Source organism: Rhinopithecus bieti, unplaced genomic scaffold (assembly GCF_001698545.2).
Source record: "Rhinopithecus bieti isolate Rb0 unplaced genomic scaffold, ASM169854v2 scaffold_4916, whole genome shotgun sequence".
In the NCBI taxonomy this organism is placed as follows: Eukaryota; Metazoa; Chordata; class Mammalia; order Primates; family Cercopithecidae; genus Rhinopithecus; species Rhinopithecus bieti.
Window position 1 is genome coordinate 359,982 of NW_016804605.1, and position 20,465 is coordinate 380,446.

General features: G+C 51.2%; 1 protein-coding gene across 3 annotated transcripts in view; it reads left to right on the forward strand.

The window, feature by feature from the left end:
- Positions 1-8,970, forward strand: part of BSND (barttin CLCNK type accessory subunit beta) — an 11,936-nt gene extending 2,966 nt beyond the window's left edge. For 2 of the 3 annotated variants that reach the window (XM_017869373.1, XM_017869371.1), the window contains 3 exons: positions 5,193-5,287; positions 7,178-7,453; positions 8,392-8,970. In XM_017869373.1, the coding sequence (XP_017724862.1) occupies positions 5,193-5,287; positions 7,178-7,453; positions 8,392-8,806 (786 nt within the window). In that variant the 3' untranslated portion in view covers positions 8,807-8,970. Of the gene's footprint in view, positions 1-3,899; positions 3,990-5,192; positions 5,288-7,177; positions 7,454-8,391 lie in introns of those variants that run through there. The other variant, XM_017869372.1, reaches the window with a different exon arrangement.
- The last annotated feature ends 11,495 nt before the right edge of the window (positions 8,971-20,465 follow it).

A 20,465-nucleotide genomic window follows, 5' to 3' on the forward strand; every position in this document is an offset into this window, starting at 1 on the left:
CTCCTTTGGGGAAGTCAACCTTGTGGTCTAGAACTCATCCATGACTTAATCATCCTTGGTGCCTCCCCTCCCTCCCTCTTTCCCTCCCTCCCTCCCTCCCTTAGCCTAAGGGTTGGTCAGAATGTCCCTGGATTTGGAGCCCTGAACCAGAAGCTATGGTGTAGACACAGTAAACACAGCACATCATTCACGTGCTTGAAACAAAAGCTAATGAGTGCTGACCCCCTGCCAGGCACTCCTGCATCCAGGGTGCAGTTCAGCCCTCATCCTAAGCCTTTTGGTGCCTTCTGTAGTTCCACCTTCTGAGCCCTTCTGAGGTCCAGAAGGAGAGGCTGCACAGCTAACGAGCAAGGTTTGGAGCTCAGATGCATGTGACTTACACATCACCCTTCACCTTGGGTCTTCTACCTCTGGGTCCCAGAGCGGCTGAGAGCTCCAGGGCAGGTCAGGTCTAACCTTGGTGGCATGCACTGGGCAGTATCCTTTAGAGTCTTCATGCATTCCCAGCCTTATGTGTAATTTAGTGATGGGAAGAGCACTGGTTTGGGAGTCCTAGGTTCTAGTTCAAGTCCTGTTCCAAACTCTCTATGACCTTTGTCTTTCTGAGCCTCATTTTCATCTGAAATTGGGACCCCCGCCCCTCTTTTGCACAGAGCTTCACAGGGTCATTATAAAGATCAGAGAAGAGGTGAGATATAGGAATATTTTGTAAACTGTAAGGTGTTATATACAGATGAAGGGCTACCACTGTGACCGATATTGATCCGCCCAACAGCTCTGTGGAATGGAAATGCCAGGAGTTGTGGATCTTCAATGCCTAGAGAGGCTGAGTGACTTCCAAGGTCACACAGCTGGTCAGGTACAGACCCAGGGAGAAAAGATGGGAAATACGGACTCTAACTGGGGCTCTGTCTCTAACAGCCTGGGAGACTTTGCTCAAGCCCCTTTCCTTTCTGCGCCTCAGTTTCCTCATTTGTACACTGTGTGAGTTAGGAGGAGGGGGTCGGGAAGGGGGTATATCTGGGGGCCCTGCTGGACCTAATAGTTAGGGATCCAGGTCCAGGCAACCCTCAGCAACCCCTACACCTCCTCTCCTCCCACCTGGGTGGCTGTGCTCAGGGTTTCAGGGAAGGAGGGGGATGGCTCCCCAGGGACCTGGGCAGGCTCTCCCCAGCCCTGCCCCCTCCACGGGCCAGCCCTGGGCTGTCGTTCTGTTCAGAGCTGGAGCGGTCTGGGCTGGTTTGTAGTCATTTAGCAGGCAGTTTACAGTCAACTTGCCTCTGTCTGTGCAATTCCCTGAGCAGAGGTCACTGGGAGAAGTCCTTGGGCCCAAAGCCACCCATGTCACCACTGCCATCATAATCCTCCCAGTGAGGAGGCTGGACCCTGGGGGACAGCAGAGGAAAGGCAGGGGTGTGGAGGGAGCATCCTTCCTGTCCCCCTCTTAAACAGAGCTGGCTCTGGGGCGGTGGGCAGGCTGATGGGAGTGACAGTAGAGGGGAGAGGAGGGGAGGAGGGAATATTGCTGGTATTAATGAGTAACTGTTGATAGATTCATGGGTTCACGTGCTGTGGAGGCAGCGTGGTGGGCTGGAAATGGCACATGTTGTGGTGACCTCCAGGCCCAGATTCAAATCCCTGCTCCTTCATGTCCCACTTCTGTGACCTTGGCAGAAGGAGTCCCTCCCCACTAGCTCCGAGCCTTGTATGGCCAATTGGGAGAACAGTGGGATCCTGTGTGTGTATGTGTGTGTGTGTGTGTGTGTGTGTGTGTGTGTGTTGGGGGAGACCTGGCATCACTCCTGACATGGAACATATGTAAAGGCATTGTTCTCAGGATTGAGGATTGGTATTTGTTGCACTGGGCAGGCCTCTGCAGGAGTGCAGGTGTGTGTGAGTGTGTGTTTCAGAGATGCAGGCTGGTAGAACCAGCACAAATTGACTCCAATAAGGGAAGGGAGGAAAGCACCTTGTAAATCAGGGAGACACTCTAGAGGCAAAGCTCCCTGGATCCTGTGTGGTCTCATTGGTGCCTGGGTCAACACTGCCTGCAGTGCTCTTGCCTGTCCTCCCCTCAGCCTCCTCCCACTGGCTCTCTGTGCCAGACCCATGGAAAGTTTGGATAAATGGGGAGATATAAGTACAAGGGAATAGAATTAGCTAATTAGGATACAGGGGTGAGGGGTAGCCAATACCAACATGCATTAAGCTGTCCATGTCTTTTAGGGGCTAGAGGTCTAGTGGGAGAGACTATTTGCCTCCTGATGGGGAGGAAATAGGCTTCACAGGGAAGGTGAGCTGGGCTTTGTAGATGCGATAAGAGTTCACCAGGCAGAGAAGATGGGGAAAGACATTCCAGGCAGAAGAGCAGCATGATCAAAGCAATGTGGTGAAAGAATAAGACAAGTGGACCATTGTGGCTATAGGAGGCAGAGGGGAGGAAGGAAAAAGTGGGGAGGGAGTGGGGCTCAGCTCTTCAGGGCCTGGGATGCCATGCCAAGGAATTTGGAGCTTGTCCTTTAGTTAATGGGACGTGACCAGCTTTGCAGTTTGAGAAAGACATCCAGAAGAAGGAAGGCCTGGGGGCAGCCATACCAGTGCAGAGGCTTCTTTTCTGGTCTTGGTGAGAGCTGACAGTCGTCTGGAATAATGGAGAATTTAAACCCAAAGCTGTAGGAACTAAGGTGACATTTACAGTTCACTACACTTGGAATACCCGCTGTGGCTAGGCATGGCACCAGCACTTCCACCCAGGTTATCTTATTGAATTTCTAAAGTAGACCTGGTCAGATTTGGTGGTCAGCTAGGCCTCAGGCATGAGAGAGGAGAGGGGATCAGGGCAAATCAGGGCAGTTGGAGGTGCTGAACCCATTAGTGAAGATGCGGGGGGAGGGCTGTGAGCAGGGAAAGGAGTGGCAGAGAGAGCAGGGCCTCTGCCCACGCATCCGCCCTTCCTCACTCCTGCCTGCTGTGCTGTAGCCCAGGACCAGGTTCCTGACTGGTAGCCTCCCTTCCTCCGGAGATTGTTCAGTTTTCTGTCTATACACAAATCTGACAGTGTACTCTCCTGCTGCGAGTCCTTCAGGACTCCCCATTGCTCCTGGAGAAAGGCTAAGCTTCTTAGTTTGGTGTTCTGATGGTCTCCATGGTCTGATATCCCCTCCCCAGCTTCAACTCTGCCTGTCTCTCCTCATTAAAAAACTTGTATTTTAAGATGCTCCATCCTCTCCTTCTCTAAGCTTTTCCTAGGGGTGGTGATGATGATATGATGGTGATAATGAGAGTGTGGTGGGGATGGTGAGGGTGAGAATGGTGATGGTGATAATGATGATGATGATGTTAGTGATGGTGCTGGTAAGAATGATTATGGGAAAGATGGTGATTATGAGATGGTGTTGGTGAGGATGGTGATGGTGAGAATGGTGACGATGATGATGATGATAATGATAGTGATGGTGAGGATGGTGATGGTCAAAATGTTGATGCTGAGAATGGTAATGGTGATAGTGGTGATGATGACAAGTAGCTGGGATGACGGGCGCACACCACCACACCTGGCTAAGTTTGTTATTTAATTTATTTTTTTAGAGACAGGGTCTTGCTTCATTGCCCAGGCTCTCTGTTTTATTTCTAGACATCTAGAGGAAGCGCACTCCTCATAGGAGTACAAAGGCCCCCTCCATCCGTCATTCCCTTCTCCCCATCAGAATGGAGCTTTCCTAGTGCAGACAAGTGTCTTCTACTCACTTCGATCTATGGGAAGGGGAATAGGGAAGTGCTATTTATGAATCTGGTATAATACAGTGGGGTCTCAACAAATATTTGTTGGAAAAATTTTCAACTGAGGAGAGCAAGACTCAGAGAAATCAGACAACTGAATCATCAATAGCATCAAGTTATGATTTACTGCTTAGTTACTATGTGCTGGGGACCATGCTGAGGGATTCCCTACATATGATCTCATGAAATTTTCACAGCAACCTCAGGAGGTCAGCATAACTAGCCCCATTTTAAAAACTCCTGATAAAATACGTGTAACATAAAACTTAGTGTCTTAAACATGTTTAAGTGTACAGTACAGCTACGTACATTCACATTGTCGTCCAACCTATTTCCAGAATGCTTTTCATCTTGTAAAGCTAAAACTCTATACCCATTAAATAACAATTTCCCATTACCCCACTCTCTAGCCCCTGGCAACCATCATTCTTCTTTCTGGCTCTATGGATTTGACTATTCCAGGTGCCTCAAGAAAGTAGAATCATACAGTATTTGTCTTTCTGCTCAGCATAATGTCTCGAGGTTCAGTGATGTTGTAACATGTGTCAGAAGTTCCATCCTTAAGGCTGAATAGTATTTCATTGTATGGATTGACTATATTTTGTTTATCTATTCATTCATCAGTGGATACTTAGGTTGCATCTACCTCTTGGCTCTTGTGAATAGTGCTGCTCTGAACATGGCTGTGCAAGTATCTCTTTGAGGGTAGCCCATTATACAGAGGAGCACAGAGAGACTGGGAAGAGAGATGACCTGCCTAGGGCCCACAGTGAGGACCTGGCAGAGGAGGGATCCTCAACTCCTCTCCCAGAGCCCACAGGCACAGCTCCTCTCCCTCACCCACTGCCTCCTGCATGATCTGCCTCCCACTGAACCACACAGTGCCAATCTAGGGCTGGACTTGCAGAGACCTCTTGATTCCTGAAAGTTCAGAGACAGGGGCTGGCAGGCATAACTTCTCTGTCACCCACTGCAGCCCATGTGGCAAAAAACACATGACAATGACTTGCTTTCCACTCATTCACCAAATATGGATGAAGCACCTACTGTGTGCCAGGCGTGTGCTGGGCACTGGACAAAGACCCCTGGGAAATGACAAGATGTGAGCTCCTCAATGACAGGGTTCTCTTTCACTCTCTGCCACTCCTAGTGCCTGTGACAGTGCCTGCACACAACGTGTACTCAATAAATGTTTGTTGAATGAATGAAGAACCAGGGAGGGAGGAGGAGCACACAGGTCCATCCTCCCACTGGTGTTGTGCCCCAAGTAGGCCCCTCTCCTGTCAAGCAGAGAGGCCTCCGTGTTGCAGCCCATCTCCCAGAGTGCATGGAGAGGTTTGCCGATTCCCTGACGGGACAGTAGCCTCCCACCCTGGCCAACCTCACAGAGGCTGTCTCTCCTTTGCTTGCAGATCACCTTCGTCCCTGCTGACTCTGACTTCCAAGGCATCCTCTCCCCAAAGGCCATGGGCCTGCTGGAGAATGGGCTTGCTGCCGAGATGAAGAGGTAGGTGCCAGGCCCTCTGGGGAGGGGAGCAGTAAGCCCCATAGGCCAGTCTCCCCTGACTGAGGAGACTGAGAGAGAGGGCAGGAAGGCTGTTTGCCTTCTCACTTACGGAGAATGTATTACTAGAAATTATGGACTGTTTTCAACTCTCAATTCTGTGAGTCAGGCATTATTTTTCCCATTGTACAGATGAGGAGACTGAGGCCCAGGGACTTTGTCTTGTCAGGGACAAGACGGAGCATTATGGTGAATTCAAGATCTCCATGAAGCAAATCATATAGTGAAATAAATGTACTGTGAGAAACAGTGAAATAGAGTCACAGGAGTAACTGCTTCTACTAGTGACAAACAAGAGGCATGGTGATGGCCAAGGCACAGCCTCAGGGCTCTGCTGCCTACTCGCTGCATGACTTCTGGCAAGCTACTGACCTCTCTTTGCCTCGTCTGTAAAATGGGGATACTAATAGTACCTATCTCCTAGGGCTTTAGGGAGGGTTAAGTGAGATGATATATGTAGAGTGCTAAGAACAGAACCTGACACACACTAGGTCTTCTATGAGTATGAGTGTTTGTCATCATTAGTGCCTTCTGTGTGCCAGAAACTGAGTTAGGCACTGTGCACCCATCATCTCCATCAGTCCTCATAGAAACCCTGTGAGGTGGGAGTGTTAGGCCCTTTATACAGATGGGAAGATTGAGGCTCAGAGAAGTGTAGTCACAAGCCCCAAACCTCATGGAGAGTTAGTGATGGAAGCGGGGACTGCTCGCAACAGTGATGGAAGCTGGGCCTGCACTCAGCAGTGGTGGAGGTGGGGCCTGAATTCAGGCCTGATCTGGCCACAAACTGCTTCCCTCCCTGAAGGTTTTGAGCCCTGGCTCCCAAGGCATAGCCAAGAATGCTCCAGCCCTGGAGAGGCAGTGGGACCAGCAGCCCCGTGGGGTGTGACTCTGTGCTCAGGAGGCCGGGCTTCAAGCCCAGGGTCTGTTGGCTGGGTCAGGGGTGATCTCTGCTTTGCTTGGGGAAGGGGTTGATAATGGCATTTTCTGCCCCTGGCACACAAGGTGAATAATGGTCTCAGTGGGAATGAAGAGGATAGACCCCGTGGGTATGGAGGCCAGCCCAAGCTCCGTCGCAGGGCCGGTTACTTGGGGTGGGCTCCTGTGATACAGCAGGGGCTCTGGCCACCCTGAGTTCTGAGCTATTCCCAGTCACTTCCCGGCTGCATGACCCTAGGCAAGGGGCCTAGTCTCTGAACCTTACTTTCCAGAGGGACTGTAGCACAGTCATAGAGAACATGATGTCTGGAGCTCCAGTGCCATCACCTAGGGTCCGTGTCGCCTGGGTACAATGAGAGACTCTGTGCCTTGGTTTCCTCATAGTATCTCTTGTAATTATGGTAAGGGCTAGATGAGCCAACTAACAGAGCCTGGCGGGAAAGAGCGCCGCATTGCTGTAGACTGCCATTGCTGGGTGTGTCCTCATCTGTAAACCTAGAATGAGAATTTCTGCCTCAAGGCATTGTTGAGAATAATGTTTGGAATCATGGGTTGATAAGCATTCAGCCTTTACCCACCATCTGGGACCTAGCAAACTCAGTGTTAACTGGTTTTCATTTTGCAGTTGCATCCTGTGGTTAACTTTGGAGGCATCAGATGAAAAGAACACTGGATAGAGAGTCAGACTTGGGGTCAGGCCAGAGCTTTGTCACTTAATTTACTCACCTGGCTGGGTCTCAGCCTCCTCATCTGTGAAACAGGCGCAATAACATCCCCCAAAGGCTTCTTGTGAGATGAGGGAAGACCACATACCCAAAGCAAACAGGGCCAGGGAGAACACTGATGTTTGCTGAGTGACTCCTTGCCGCCTGCCTATTCTCTCTCCCACTCCAGCCCCAGTCCCCAGCCGTCCTATGTAAGGCTGTGGGAGGAAGCCGCCTATGACCAGAGCCTGCCTGACTTCAGCCACATCCAGATGAAAGTCATGAGCTACAGTGAGGACCCCCGCCCCTTGCTGGCCCCTGACACGGGGCAACCGAAGCTGGGAACCAGTGATGGAGGAGAAGGTGGCCCTGACGACGTTCAGGCCTGGGTGGAGGTCGCCGTGGTCATCCCCAGGGGCTCAGACGAGAGTGAAGGGGAAAGACAGCTAACTCAGAACTGGCCTGGGTGAGTGCTCAGAGGGCAGGAGCGGGCCTTCTGCCCAGTTCAAGGGTTAAAAAGGAGAGGAGTAGGGGACCACCGAGGGGTGGGTGGGGACACTGGGAGGAAGGAGAGGGCAGTGGAGGGTGTGGGACACCCTGAGATGTGGAAGGTGTGGCAGACAAATGAGTATGGACTTGGGAGTCAGGCCTCGGTTCAAATCCCAGCTCCTGTGCTGTGTAGCTGTGGTAGGTTCCTTACTTTCCCTAGCCTCAGTTTCCCCACACAGGAATGATTATTCCTACTACCCAGGAATGTTGAGGGTTGGGACAGTGCATTTAAGTGCCTGGCATACAGTAGGCCCTTGCCGTCTCTGAATGCTTGTGTCTGTTTGCTTGTCGTGAGTAGCAGGGGGCCAGGAGTCAGAGGACCCGAGTTCACATTTGGGTCTGCCGCTGAACTGCTCTGTTACCTTGGGCAAGGCACTGCCCACTCCACTCCCATCCCTGTCTGTTTGTGAACTGAGCTCCTTGTTCATCTGTGTATGTATTCATTCCATCCACATGACTGAGCACCAAATTCATTGGAATCTACCCCTGAGGAGCTCTGAGTCCAATGGGGGAGGCAAAGACACAGGGGGACACCCCAGTGTAACTGGGTCTATGACAACAGAGAGCCCTGAATCATTGGAGAAGTAGATGAGTGACCTGGTTCAGACAATAACATAATAATAGCCCTATTTCTTGAGCACTTTCTATGTGCCAGGCACCGTGCAAAGTGCCTTGCACATATTATCTGCTGTAAACCTGACAAAGAACTACAGGAGTGAATTCTGTTATTGGGAGGAAACTGAGGCCCGGGAAGGTGGATTAACCTACCCTAGGTTTTGTAGCTCGTGGCTGGAATGTGGACCCAGGCATTCTGACTCAGAGATACCCTTGCCCTTGTGGTCTTTGCCCCTGCAGCCCTCCAGCCTGTCCCCAGGGCCCTGCCCCCTTGGCTTCCTTCCAAGATGACCTGGACATGGGCTCCAGTGAAGGCAGCAGCCCCAACGCATCTCAACATGACGGGGAGGAAGCTCGTTCCCCACGACAGAAACCTCGGGGCTGCAGGTACCTACTGGACCGCTTCCAAGACTTTGCCCTGATCGATGCCCCAACATTGGAGGATGAGCCCCAAGAGGGGCAGCAGTGGGAAACAGCCCTGCCCAACAACTGGCAGTGGTACCCAAGGACAAAGGTGGAGGAGAAGGAGGCTTCAGACACAGGTGGGGGGGAACCTGAGAAGGAAGAGGAAGACCTGTACTATGGGCTGCCAGACGGCCCCGGGGACCCCCTCCCGGACAAGGAACTGGGTTTTGAGCCTGACACTCAGGGCTGAAGTGGTTGTGCTCTGTAGCTTCTAGTCTAGAACTGCTGCTAACCCCTGTGTGACATCACAGGGCCTCAGTTTCCCTATCTGCAAAATGGGATGATATGGAGGTTCAATGAGATGGTGGCATTTTGAGAATGGTAAAGAAATGCACAGGGAGGGGATGGTGACTATCAATGGACCATTGTTTTTCCAATAGTTAGTTGTCTTCCGCCAACCTTTGAAGGCAAAATATGATTTGTTGAGGTTTGCAGCAGCTGAAGCCCTCAAAAACATTTTCCACCTCCCCCCAAAGCTGGCCTCTGACAGGGTCCTTCCTTGGTGCTCCCCCTGAGCCCCTGATCCTTTGTGAAGGCCTCTCAGGGTTCCCATTCCTATCGTGTCTTGTAGTCCACCTGGTCAGTGGCGTGATCCGTCTTTACGCAGAGGGAGCCTTGTCTCCTCCTGGGTCACATTCCTCCTGCAGCTCCTACTGCTCCTTTGCCAGGACCCAAAACCTTCCATGACTGACCCCTGCTGACCTCATTCTCTCTGCTCCTCCGATTCCAAGCCTGGCCCCCCTGCCCATCTTGAGGCTCACACTCTTGCCTAAGCTGTTCTCCACCAGGAAGCCCTTGGCTCCCTTTTCAGCTCAGCAAATTCATGCTCATCCTTCAAACTCCTGCGCAGATGACCCCCCTTGGAAAGGTTTTCCTGATGTCACTGCCTCCTGGAACCAGGCAGACTTGCTTCTCTGCACTGCCTTTGGGACCTGTACGTTTATCAATGTGACATGGCTGCCTGCCTCCCTTTCAAGGGCAACATCTTGACTTTACTCACCTTGGGATCTCCTGTGCCCAGATGGGCCTTTGGCCTGGCCCAGAATCAGTGGTCATTGAGGGTGTACAGAACTCACCAGGACCCAGGAACCTGTTGTAGATAAAATCTCACTCTCCCCCACGTTCCCAACTTTTAGACTCACAGCCCTCTTACTCGCTGGCATTCAAACTTTTAGATAGCCTGTATGAACTCACAAAGCAGGCAAAAAACCCCCAGAGGAACAGCACCCCCACCCCTGCCTGTGGAATACATTTGCTTTGACTTGGAATTGTAGGTGAAATTCAGCTTCCTGGCCCACTTCAGTTTGAAACAGTTGGCTGGCCAGGTGCAGTGGCTCATGCCTGTAATCTGAGCACTTTGGGAGGCTGAGGTGGATGGATCACTTGAGGCCAGGAGTTGGAGACCAGCCTGGGCAACATAGGGAAACCCTATCTCTACTAAAAATACAAAAATTAGCTGGGCGTGGTGGTGTGCTCCTGTAGTCTCAGCTACTTGGGAGGCTGAGCTGGAGGATTGCTTAAGCACAGGAGATGGAGGTTGTAGTGAGCCAAGAGCGCATGACTGCACTCCTGGGTGACAGTGAGACCCTGCCTCAAAACAGAACAACTGGAATCAAATGGCATTTAGTGAGCATCTACTGTATGCCAGATATTGAGCTGTGATCTCTAGGGGTAAAGAGACATGAACTACTGACACTCTCCTTGCCTTCAGAGGGCTCACAATCTAGTGAGCTTGATTTCTCTGTTAGAGACAGAGCACAGAGCAGAAGCTGAGGTGGGAACAGAGAAGTAAAAAATGGACACAGCAGAGGCATCAGAGTGACAGGCTCCCAGCTGTTTGGGGCAGTTGAGCATGGCGGTAAATAGCTCAAGCTGTCTCTGCAGCCCCTGAAGACACCACTGTACCCTATTCAATCATCTCAGGGTGATGCTATTGTTACGCTGATCTCTGCAAAGCCTGCCTGTGCCCCAGCCTAGGATCCTGGCAGTTGCACAGAAAATGGCAGTAACACTACCTCAAACCAGGACCACGCCCTCAGAACCTGCACCCTGGGCCACCTGGGAGTCAGAGACCTTCACTTGGGCTCTGCCTCCGGGTTGAGGCTGGGGGTCCTGGCCTAGGGAAGGAGATGCCCCTGTGTGCTGGGTCACAAGGTCACGGACCAGGGAACACACTCCCTTTTCTTTCTGGGCCATTTCTGCCTCTGCAGTGAAGGATGCCACAGGGCACACCCTCTCTGCTGGCATGACATGGGACAGGAACACGGACCTCTCGCTGGCACTGACACGACAGCGACCCTCTCTGCTGGCATGAACATGCGGGACAGGACCCTCTCTGCTGGCATGACACGGGACAGGACCCTCTCTGCTGGCATGACACGGGACAGGACCCTCTCTGCTGGCATGACACGGGACAGGACCTCCTGCTCACAGCTGAGTCTTCGGATGAGGTGAGGGGTAGCATGCTCCTGTGCTCTGTTGCCTAAGGCAGGGCAGCCTACAACCCACATCAGAAAGAGCGCCAGCACCAAGGGCTAAAATAACACCACTTTCAACACTTAAAGGGGTCATCTTCATTCACCTGCAAATTCTTTTCTTTAAAACCACCCATTCCCTCGGGGCAGGATACGTGAGGCCTCACGCCTGGCGAGCACCACAGGCCCTCTTCGGGAAGTAAGCCCTCACTGCCGTGCCATGACCGTGGGGAGTTATGTGTGGTGCTAAATCTCAGGGGTGATCCCCACACCCCTGAACCACAACCGCAGGGGCTTTAGACTTAAACAAGAGCCTCTGGTTGCTGGGCCTGCCAGCAGGGGGATGCTAACCCTGTCCTGGAGTTAGCATCAGAAGGGGGCTTGGGGTAGTGGAGTGAGATGGTGAGACTCAGGCTTGGTCTCCCTGGCTCTTGCTGCATCATGGGGAGACCACACATCTGATCTGCCCGGGGAAGGTCATGGTTGACACCGACTGTCTCTGCTCAAAAGGGAGGAGGCTCCCTTTTGCTCTCAAAGATATCTCGTTTGGATGATACAATGTGTTACCTTACCTACTCTGTGACCTTTGACAAGTCTGGTTGCCTCTGTAGCCCTCAGCTTTCTCACGTGCAAATGACAGATGAAGTGCGCATATCTTGGAATCTTGGAGGTGATGCGGGTATTTGATGGGGCCTATCTTGTCAGTGTGCTGCAGCCAGAGACCACCTGGAGCACACCTGTGGTTAACAAGCTGGGCTTCTCCTTGCAGGAAGAGGGAATGAACGCCACGGCGAGCCAGAGGGAGTCTCTGAAAGAGGCATTAGAAAGGACTTGTTCCTGGATTTGGGCCAGTGCTTGGTGGCTTGGCGAGGGTTTAAGGATTGGGCCTTTGCTCTGGACTGGCTGCTGTCAGGAGGCAGGGCTCTTTCTATGATGGGGCATCGTCTTCAACCTTCTCTAGGATAAAATAAAATCATAAAACACTGTGCTTCACGCCCCTGGCCTTGCCAACTCGCAATCCCCTTTAAGAGCACCAGAGCCTCTGGGGGACCCCTTCTCCACCAGGAGAGGAGCAAGGTGCTGGTGAAGGTCCTGGAGAGAAGGATGGGGGAGGCTCTGAAAGGACCAGGAGGGGCCTTTTGGAGTGGCAAAGCCTGGGGTTCTAGCATTCAGCCCCAGACTCTGGGTACGTGTGCCAGGGTGAAAATTCCTGCTCTTGGTCACTTTCCTATCAGGTCAGAGGGACTCTGGGAATTTCCACTGTCTGGGGAGGGAAAGACCCTGGAGGGATTGGCCCCTTCCCTTAACTGGAAAGGGAGGGCAAGGGAAGGCAGGGGGTCTGGGGGCAGGGAACCTGGGCTCTGCTGACTGCTTGCCGTGACCTTGGGCACATCACAGCCCACCTGGGCTCCTCCATTCTCTGGAAGATTGGGTGGGGATGGGCAAGGCTCCACTTCTGCTCCCAGTCCCTGTGTGCCAGGCACCATGCCAGGCCCCGCCACACCTATTACCCTATGTGGTCCGTGAAACAGCCCTGGGGGACCGATCTGTCGACCCCACATTGCAAATGTTTGTTCTAAATCCCAGACTCTAGAATCAGAAAGACCTGGTTTTGCCTTCAACCTCAGCCAGTTCCTTGCTGTGTGGCCTTGGACAAGTCACAGCCCAAGAGGGAGGTATTATCCTCCCCACTGTATAAATGTGGACTCTGAGCCTCAGTGTCCACATTTATACAGTGGGGAGGATAATACCTCCCTCTTGGGCTTTTGTGGAGAAGAACTGGGTATAATGAGTATAATGCCTCAGGCATGTTGTAGGTGCTTAGACGGTGGTGGTCGTCTTCCCTTTCTGGGTCTCTTCTCTCATCTACGCAGCAAGGAGCCACTGTCCTGCCTATAAATAAAACAATAGGTGAGTGCATTCACCAGGAGAAAGATTCATGTAAAAGTTTCTTGCAAGGGGTAAAGAAAGTCTGTGTGCCTAGTGCTGAGAGGCAGGTGAGCCAACAGCAAGTGCAGGGACTAAAATGCCTCCTGTGGGGCAGGAGGGGAGCAGCATGTTGAGTGAGGGGACAGCACCCCGGAAGCTTGGAGGAGGAGCAGGATTTCTTGTGCTGTCAGGCAGGTGTCAAACAGGGTTCCAGACATCTGCTGAGTGTCAGGAGCTTCCCATAAATCATTTCGTTGATTTTAATCTTTCCATCTGCTCTAAGAGATGGGCATTACCGGGGGGAAACTGGGATTCAAACATAGGTCCTCTGAGCCTGTGTTCTTTCCACGATGCCACCCGGTCCCCATGTCATAAGGCTGCACCTGCTGTGCTGTGCACACTGACTTCATTCCATCCTGGCAGCTTGCAAGGTTGGTGTATTGTCCCCATTTTATTTTTATTTACTTATTTATTTTGAGACGGAGTTTCGCTCTTGTTGCCCAGGCTAGAGTGCAGTGGCGCGATCTCAGCCCACTGCAACCTTCGCCTCCCGGGCTCAAGCGATTCTCCTGTCTCAGTCTCCCAAGTAGCTAGGATTACAGGTGCCCGCTACCACACCCAGGTAATTTTGTATTTTTAGTAGAGATGAGGTTTCACCACATTGGCCAGGCTGGTCTCATACTCCTAACCTTAGATGATCCACCCGCCTCGGCCTCCCAAAGTGCTGGGATTATAGGCGTGAGCCACTGCGCCCAGCTGTCCCCATTTTATAGGTGAGGAACTGAGGCTCAGAGAAGCTGAATAATTTGCCCATCCTTGCAGAGAAGAGCTAAATGGAGGAGAGGAGGTAGAGCTGCAGGGCCTTCTATTCCTGCTAGGAATCATCCAGTAGCCCCAGGCCATTCTGACCCTAGTGGGACAGGAGAAAAATCAGTATCAGTAAGTCAGGCAGCAAGGTTCCACTGAACATCTCCCTGTGCCTTTCTCTGTGCTAGTGAGGAGGGAGACACACCCCTCCACGTCTTCCATGACTCCCTATTGCCCACAAAATAAAAGTCAGATTCCTCAGGCTGGCATTTGAGGCCCTTCATGATCTGGCTCCAACTGCCCCATCCAGCTGAGTCATCTGCCAGGTGCTCCCGTGCAGCAGCCCTGGCACCCTCACCTTTCCAGCCACCCTGCCTTGGCTCATGCTGTTCCCTCCACCCAGGTGCCCTTCTCTGTCATCCCTCAAATGCTACCTGCTTCCTGGAGCCTGAATTAGCCCTGCTCTCCCTTCCCAGGGTGGAATCCATCTCCACTGCACCCTCTCCTCCGAATCCCTCCCAAACTGTGTGCCCGCTCTGTCCCCAGCACTTCTGAACGACTAGCTGTGTGAGTGCCAGTCTCTCCACCTGGACTGGGAGGTCATTCAAGGACAGGGGCCTCTTCCCACTCATATTTCTATCCCCAGGACTTAGCAAAAGCAAGGAACAGTAGTGCTGGTGGAACAGAATTGAACTGAACCGGTGCCCACTCTGAAGGCTCATGGCCCAGGGCCATGGACTACTAGCCCAGGGCTGAGGAGCACCGGCTTTGGAGTAAACCATGCTGAGTTTGAGACTAGGCTTCCCTACTGGCCAACTCTGTGACTTTGGCCAGGAGACTTAGCCTCTCTGGCCCTCAATTTCCTAATTAATAAATTGAGGTTAGTGATATCGACCCAATAGGCATGTTGTGAAGATTGGATGAGATCATGCATTTTGAGTGTAGCATGGGCCTGGCACCTGGTGAGCCCCCAGTAAAGTCACTTCTCATTGTTAGTGTTGCCTGCAGAGGTGATGTTACAATGGTTAGACATCAGGTTCCCATGTGCACCTGGGTTGCCCAATCCTACAAGCACTGTGTCATCCAAGCACATGTATAATTCGAGTTTTGTATCATCAGTGCTTCCAAGTGCATGTCAATGGTCCCGGCTGGGCTGGTGGCATCAGACTCTCCTGGGAGACTTAAAAAATCTAGTGTCCTAGAACCATCCTCAGAGAAGTCTGGGATGGTCTGGATTTTGCACAAGCAAGCCCGGTGAGTCTTAAGTGCAGAAGGCCTTAGTGGTTTGTTTTTCCTGAATGAGTTATCAAGCACTGGATAGCTGGCAGGCAACCCAGAGGAGCTGGGAGTTGCAAGCCAGGATTTAAAACAGTGGAATGAAGGGGCGAGGTTATCTCAGGCAGAGGGCATGGCATAAGCAAAGCCCTGGAGGAGGAAAGGAGGAAGAAGGAGACTGTCCTGGCTGGAGTGGTGGAGGACAGGGTCAGAGAGGGAGGCCGCAGCTTGGCCATGGGGCTTCTTGAATTCCTGCCACGGAGCTCAGATTTGTTCTGATAGGCAAGGGGGATTCCTTGATGGTTCTTGAGTAGAGGAGTGACATGAAAGAAGTGTTCAGGTCATATACTGGCTAACAGATACAAAAGGGAATGGGGGCATATATTGGTGGCAAGAAGGCTGGTTTGTGCCCCGCGGCAGGGATTTCATTCTCAACCTGCCCCGTGAAAGGTTTTTTCCACTCATGTCACTGGGTGGATGCCAGGTCAGGACTGAAGCTTGCAGAGCCAGTGTCCTGGATTCCTCATTGCCGACCACAAACCCAGCAGAGCAGGGCAGGGAAACCTGTGGCAGAGGCTGTTGCTTCCCACCAAGACACCAGAGCCCTGGCCAAGGCAGTGCTCAGTTCACAGATGACCCAGGACAAGGGAAAATGAGGGCCTCAGTGACTCAGGAAGTTCCCAGGTCAGAAAATGGGCCCCACTGGTGATTCTGCAGATAGTCCCTGCACATCCCAGAGAAGAGCCGACATGGTGTGGTGGGTAGGTGGGCGAGACCAGGCTTTGGGGGTCTGATCAGCAAGCCTGGGGGTAAGGAGGGCTAGATTGTATCTAATCGTGTGTTCATTCATTTGCTCATTTATTGATTTATTCTAATTCAAACACTATGCAGCTGTTTAGTGCCACTCCCTGTGCTAGGTACTGGGGGCAGAGACACACGTCTGACCCATGCCTGTCTTGTGGGAACCTCTACTCCCCCTGGCTAACTGCAGAGTGAACAGTGACAGGTCAGTGCTGAGCACAGGGAAGCACGGCAGGGATCTGACCCCACCTGGGGAGTCGGCAGGAGCTTCTCAGAGAGGAACTCTCACTAAGCTGTGTCCTGAAGGATTCACTAGGGAAGAACAGGGAGGGAGAACAGCTTGGATGAAGGCTCCAGCCCCGATCCACCCCACCACGTTCCAGGACTGACCTGGGGTAGATGTGAACTGAGCTTAGAATAGGAGAGGAGGGTGGCTGGAGAGGATGTGGGTGAGTGAGTGGCTGGGGACTGAACCAGGGCGGGCTATGGATGTTGCCCTGGAGCACATGGGAGGCCCCAGTGATGGACAGGGGCCTCACATGGCTAGAGTTTCCATGGAAGGAGGGCTTTGCAGTGCTCAGAGCTGCCCAAAGAATGGGTAGGAACATATCTGAAAGAGGTTACAGTTCCTAATGGAAAGAGAGAGAGAGAGAGAACTAGAAATGAGAAAGGAAAAGAAAGGGAATTCATCCACTGGAAAGATCTGTGATCTCACAAAAGAAACAAATGAAAACATGGTTAACCTCAGGGGAATGCAAATTAAAACAAGCAGCTATGTTTCACCCATAACACTGGCATCCCTTTGTAAAGATGATATAATAAAGATAATAATAGGTGGAGCTGGCAGAATGTGGAGGAACAGAGCTCTCTCTGATGCTGCTGGTGTGAATGGGAGTGGTGGCAGCTTTTCTGAGAGAGCCGCATGGCAGAGTGTGAGTGCCTTCACAGGGGGCTGCCCCTGGATTCAGAATTCCACATGTAGGAATTGCTCATTTATTCTAGTTTTTGTTGTTGTTGTTGTTTTGAGACAAGGTCTTGCCGTGTCGCTTAGGCTGGTCTCAAACTCTTGGATCAAGTGATCCTCTGACCTCAGCCTCCTGAGTAGCTGGGATTACAGGCACACGCCACAGTGCCTGGCTTTATCCTGAGAATTTACCCTAAGGAAAAAATCAGACAACTGTGCTAGACTATACTAATAGAAGGCTGTTTATCATAACGTTGATCATGGTAGATGAAATGTGGAGAGAATCTCAATGTTCAGCAATAGGAGATTGGTTAAGTCATCATGCCACAGCTATGCAAGGGACAGATACATGGCCATTCAAAATGGTGACCCTCCTGATCGAATCAAATCCCCTGTCACCACTCTCACAGAACCACAGATCTCTCTCCTTTGTGGCATTTATTGCCATGATAATTTTACATTTCTTTGTGAATTTCTTTGATGAATTTCTATCTCCTTCATTGGATGCTAAGCTTTGTGAAGGCAGGGACTCTATTACATTCATTATTGTGCCCTCAGTGCTTAGTTAAGTTCCTGGAACACAGTATCCTCTCAATAAATTGTTGTTAAATGAGTGACTGAGTGTATATTTTTGATGTGGACAGATTTTGTAACGTATGATTAAGAGAAAGAGAGCAGATTATAAAGCAGCATGCATGCTGTAGCCGACATGGTTAATTCCCTCCTTCCTTGATTTTGTTTGTGAGTGAGGACCACGTCCCCACTTTTCAATGATTATGATTGGTCCAAAGCCAATCATGGCAATCCTTTTCTCTGCTGCTGGAGGTGGTCCTGAGATCGAGTTCTGGCCAGTGAGACCTAAAGAGAAATCTGGTGGGGGGTCACTTTCTGAAGTGTTTGCTTTTATAATAAAAATGCAGAGGCCGGGCGCGGTGGCTAAAGCCTGTAATCCCAGCACTTTGGGAGGCCGAGACGGGCGGATCACGAGGTCAGGAGATCGAGACCATCCTGGCTAACACGGTGAAACCCCGTCTCTACTAAAAATACAAAAAACTAGCCGGGCGTGGTGGCGGGCGCCTGTAGTCCCAGCTACTCGGGAGGCTGAGGCAGGAGAAGGGCGGTAACCCGGGAGATGGAGCTTGCAGTGAGCCGAGATTGCGCCACTGTGCGCAACACTGGCACCTCCAGCCTGGGCAACAGAAAGCGAACTCCGCTCCAAAAAAAAAAAAAAAAAAAAAAAAAAAAAAAAAAAAAAAAAATGCAGAAAAGTGACTGTCTTTGCTGGGCATTGAAAATAGATGTAGTGGCTGGAGCTGGCAGCAGGCTGTCTTTCAATCATCGAGGAAAATCCAAGAGACACCACCAGAAGATGGCTGGACTAATAATTTCGTTGAACCAAGTGAACCACCGGCCAGCCCGCCATAGGCCCTCTAAGCTAGGGAAGAAAAATGAGTCTCTGATTGTTAAATAATTATACTTGCAGATTAATGGCCCTCCCCAATGATACAGGAGTATGATCCCATATATGTATGTATATCTGTAATAATGCAAATATGAGAATAAGAAAAAAAATTAAAGTGATTATATCTGGGTGGTAGGATTCTTATTGATATTTTTTAATTTTATGAAATTTTCCAATCAGCATGTAAATAATAACCAGAAAAGAACTTTTACATTCAGAAAATAAGCAATCACGCTAACTCTAATTTTTTTTTTTTTTTTTTTTTTTTTTGAGATGGGAGTCTCGCTCTGTTGCTCAGGCTGGAGTGCAGTGGGGCAATCTCAGCTCACTGCAACCTCCATCTCTTGGGTTCAAGTGATTCTTCTGCCTCAGCCTCCCGAGTAGCTGGGATTACAGGCATCCACGACCACACCCGGCTAATTTTTTGTGTGTTTTTTTAGTAGAGACCGGGTTTCGCCACGTTGGCCAGTTTGCTCTCGAACTCCTGGCCTCAGGTGATCCGCCTACCTCGGCCTCCCAAAGTGCTGGGATTACAGGCATGAGTCACCGTGACTGGCCTAATTCTACTTTAAAAAATAAACAAAATGTTAAGCCCCCACTTATCATATCCACGAGATAAGTGAATTTGAAGGAAGCTAGATGACCACCTGTGGCCGTCTTGGAGCACGGATTCAAGCACCAGTGGGAGGCTGGACTTGACCTACAGAGACTCCCCTCCAAAGCAGGTGTCACTCCAGCCTTCTGAGGGAGGCAGGCAGGCATCAGAGCCCCAGGGAAATGGATGGAAACCTGAGGCTCTGTAAGGAGAGGTTATGTCCCTCAGTTCCCACAAGGACAAATCTGTCCTCACCTGGGATTAGGCCCCCAGGCCTCCGCTGGCCAGCCTGCCAGGCGGATTCTCAACAGCACCAGGGCTATGGCAAGGAGGAAGGGGAAGCTGGTCCTGCAGCCTCGGGCAGCCGGGGCAGCTGTGGGATCTGCAGGTGGTGCTGATGTCCCGTGGCACCTGTATTGGCTATAAATACATATTTTCAGAAAGCTGAGTGTGACCATCTCTTCCCACAACAAACCCAGGTCATCTGCATGAAAATGACCTTGAGGAAAATTGGAGGAGAGGAAAAAAAAGTGTCAGCAGAGAAAGAAAGGGAAAATATACCAGGGAAACTATTTTGTTTTGCAAGAGTCTTGCTCTGTCACCCAGACTGCAATGCAGTGGCACGATCTTAGTTCACCACAATCTCTACCTTCTGGGTTCAGGAGATTCTCCTGCCTCAGACTCCCAAGTAGCTGGGACTATGGGTGGACGCCACCATACCCGGCTAGTTTTTTTTGGTATTTTTAGTAGAGATGGGTTTCACCATGTTGGCCAGGTTGGTCTACCTGCCTTGGCATCCCAAAGTGCTGAGGTTACAGGCATGAGCCACTGCACCTGGCCAGGAAAGGTTATTTTTTTTTTAAATGATAAAAGTTTAATCCATCAGGAAGATATAACAATTATAAACACATATGCATCTTATAACAGAGATCTAAAACACAGGAAGCAAAAATCCTGTCTGATTTTTAGCTTTCTCTCTCTGTCTCTCTCTCTCTCTCTACCCGTCAGGAAGTGTAACCTCTTTCAGACATGTTCCTGCCCATTCTTTGGGCAGCTCTGAGCATTGCCTTCTGCATCCTGAAGTTCAAGTCATCTGCCCAAGCCTGGGGTTTCTCATCTCAATAACAGAGTGCCAGTCGATGCCTCCTTACCTCTTCCCTGGGGAGCAACTTCACTCTTCCCTGCTTGCAGTGGTGGATCTAGACCCTGGCCCTGATTCCCTATGGGGCTTTTCCCAGCCTCAGTTTTCTACCCCCAGCATGGGATGGAAGTCCTGCCTGCCTGCCTCACAGGAATGATTCCAGGCCTGGGGACCTCGTGGGGACCTCAATGGTTGTTGCTGTGCTGGGTTTTGGAGCTCTGACCGGCCTCCCTGGCTCAGATGGCTGACTTCTCTGCACCATTAACATACTGACCAGGAGGTGATGGAAATATTTTGGCCTGGAGGTGAGGGCTAGGGGCCCCTGAAGCAGCTGAAGGCACATTCCTCCCGGTCCCCACCTCCACTTGCCCTGGGGCCCAGGCTGCTGGGGATTCTTTCCT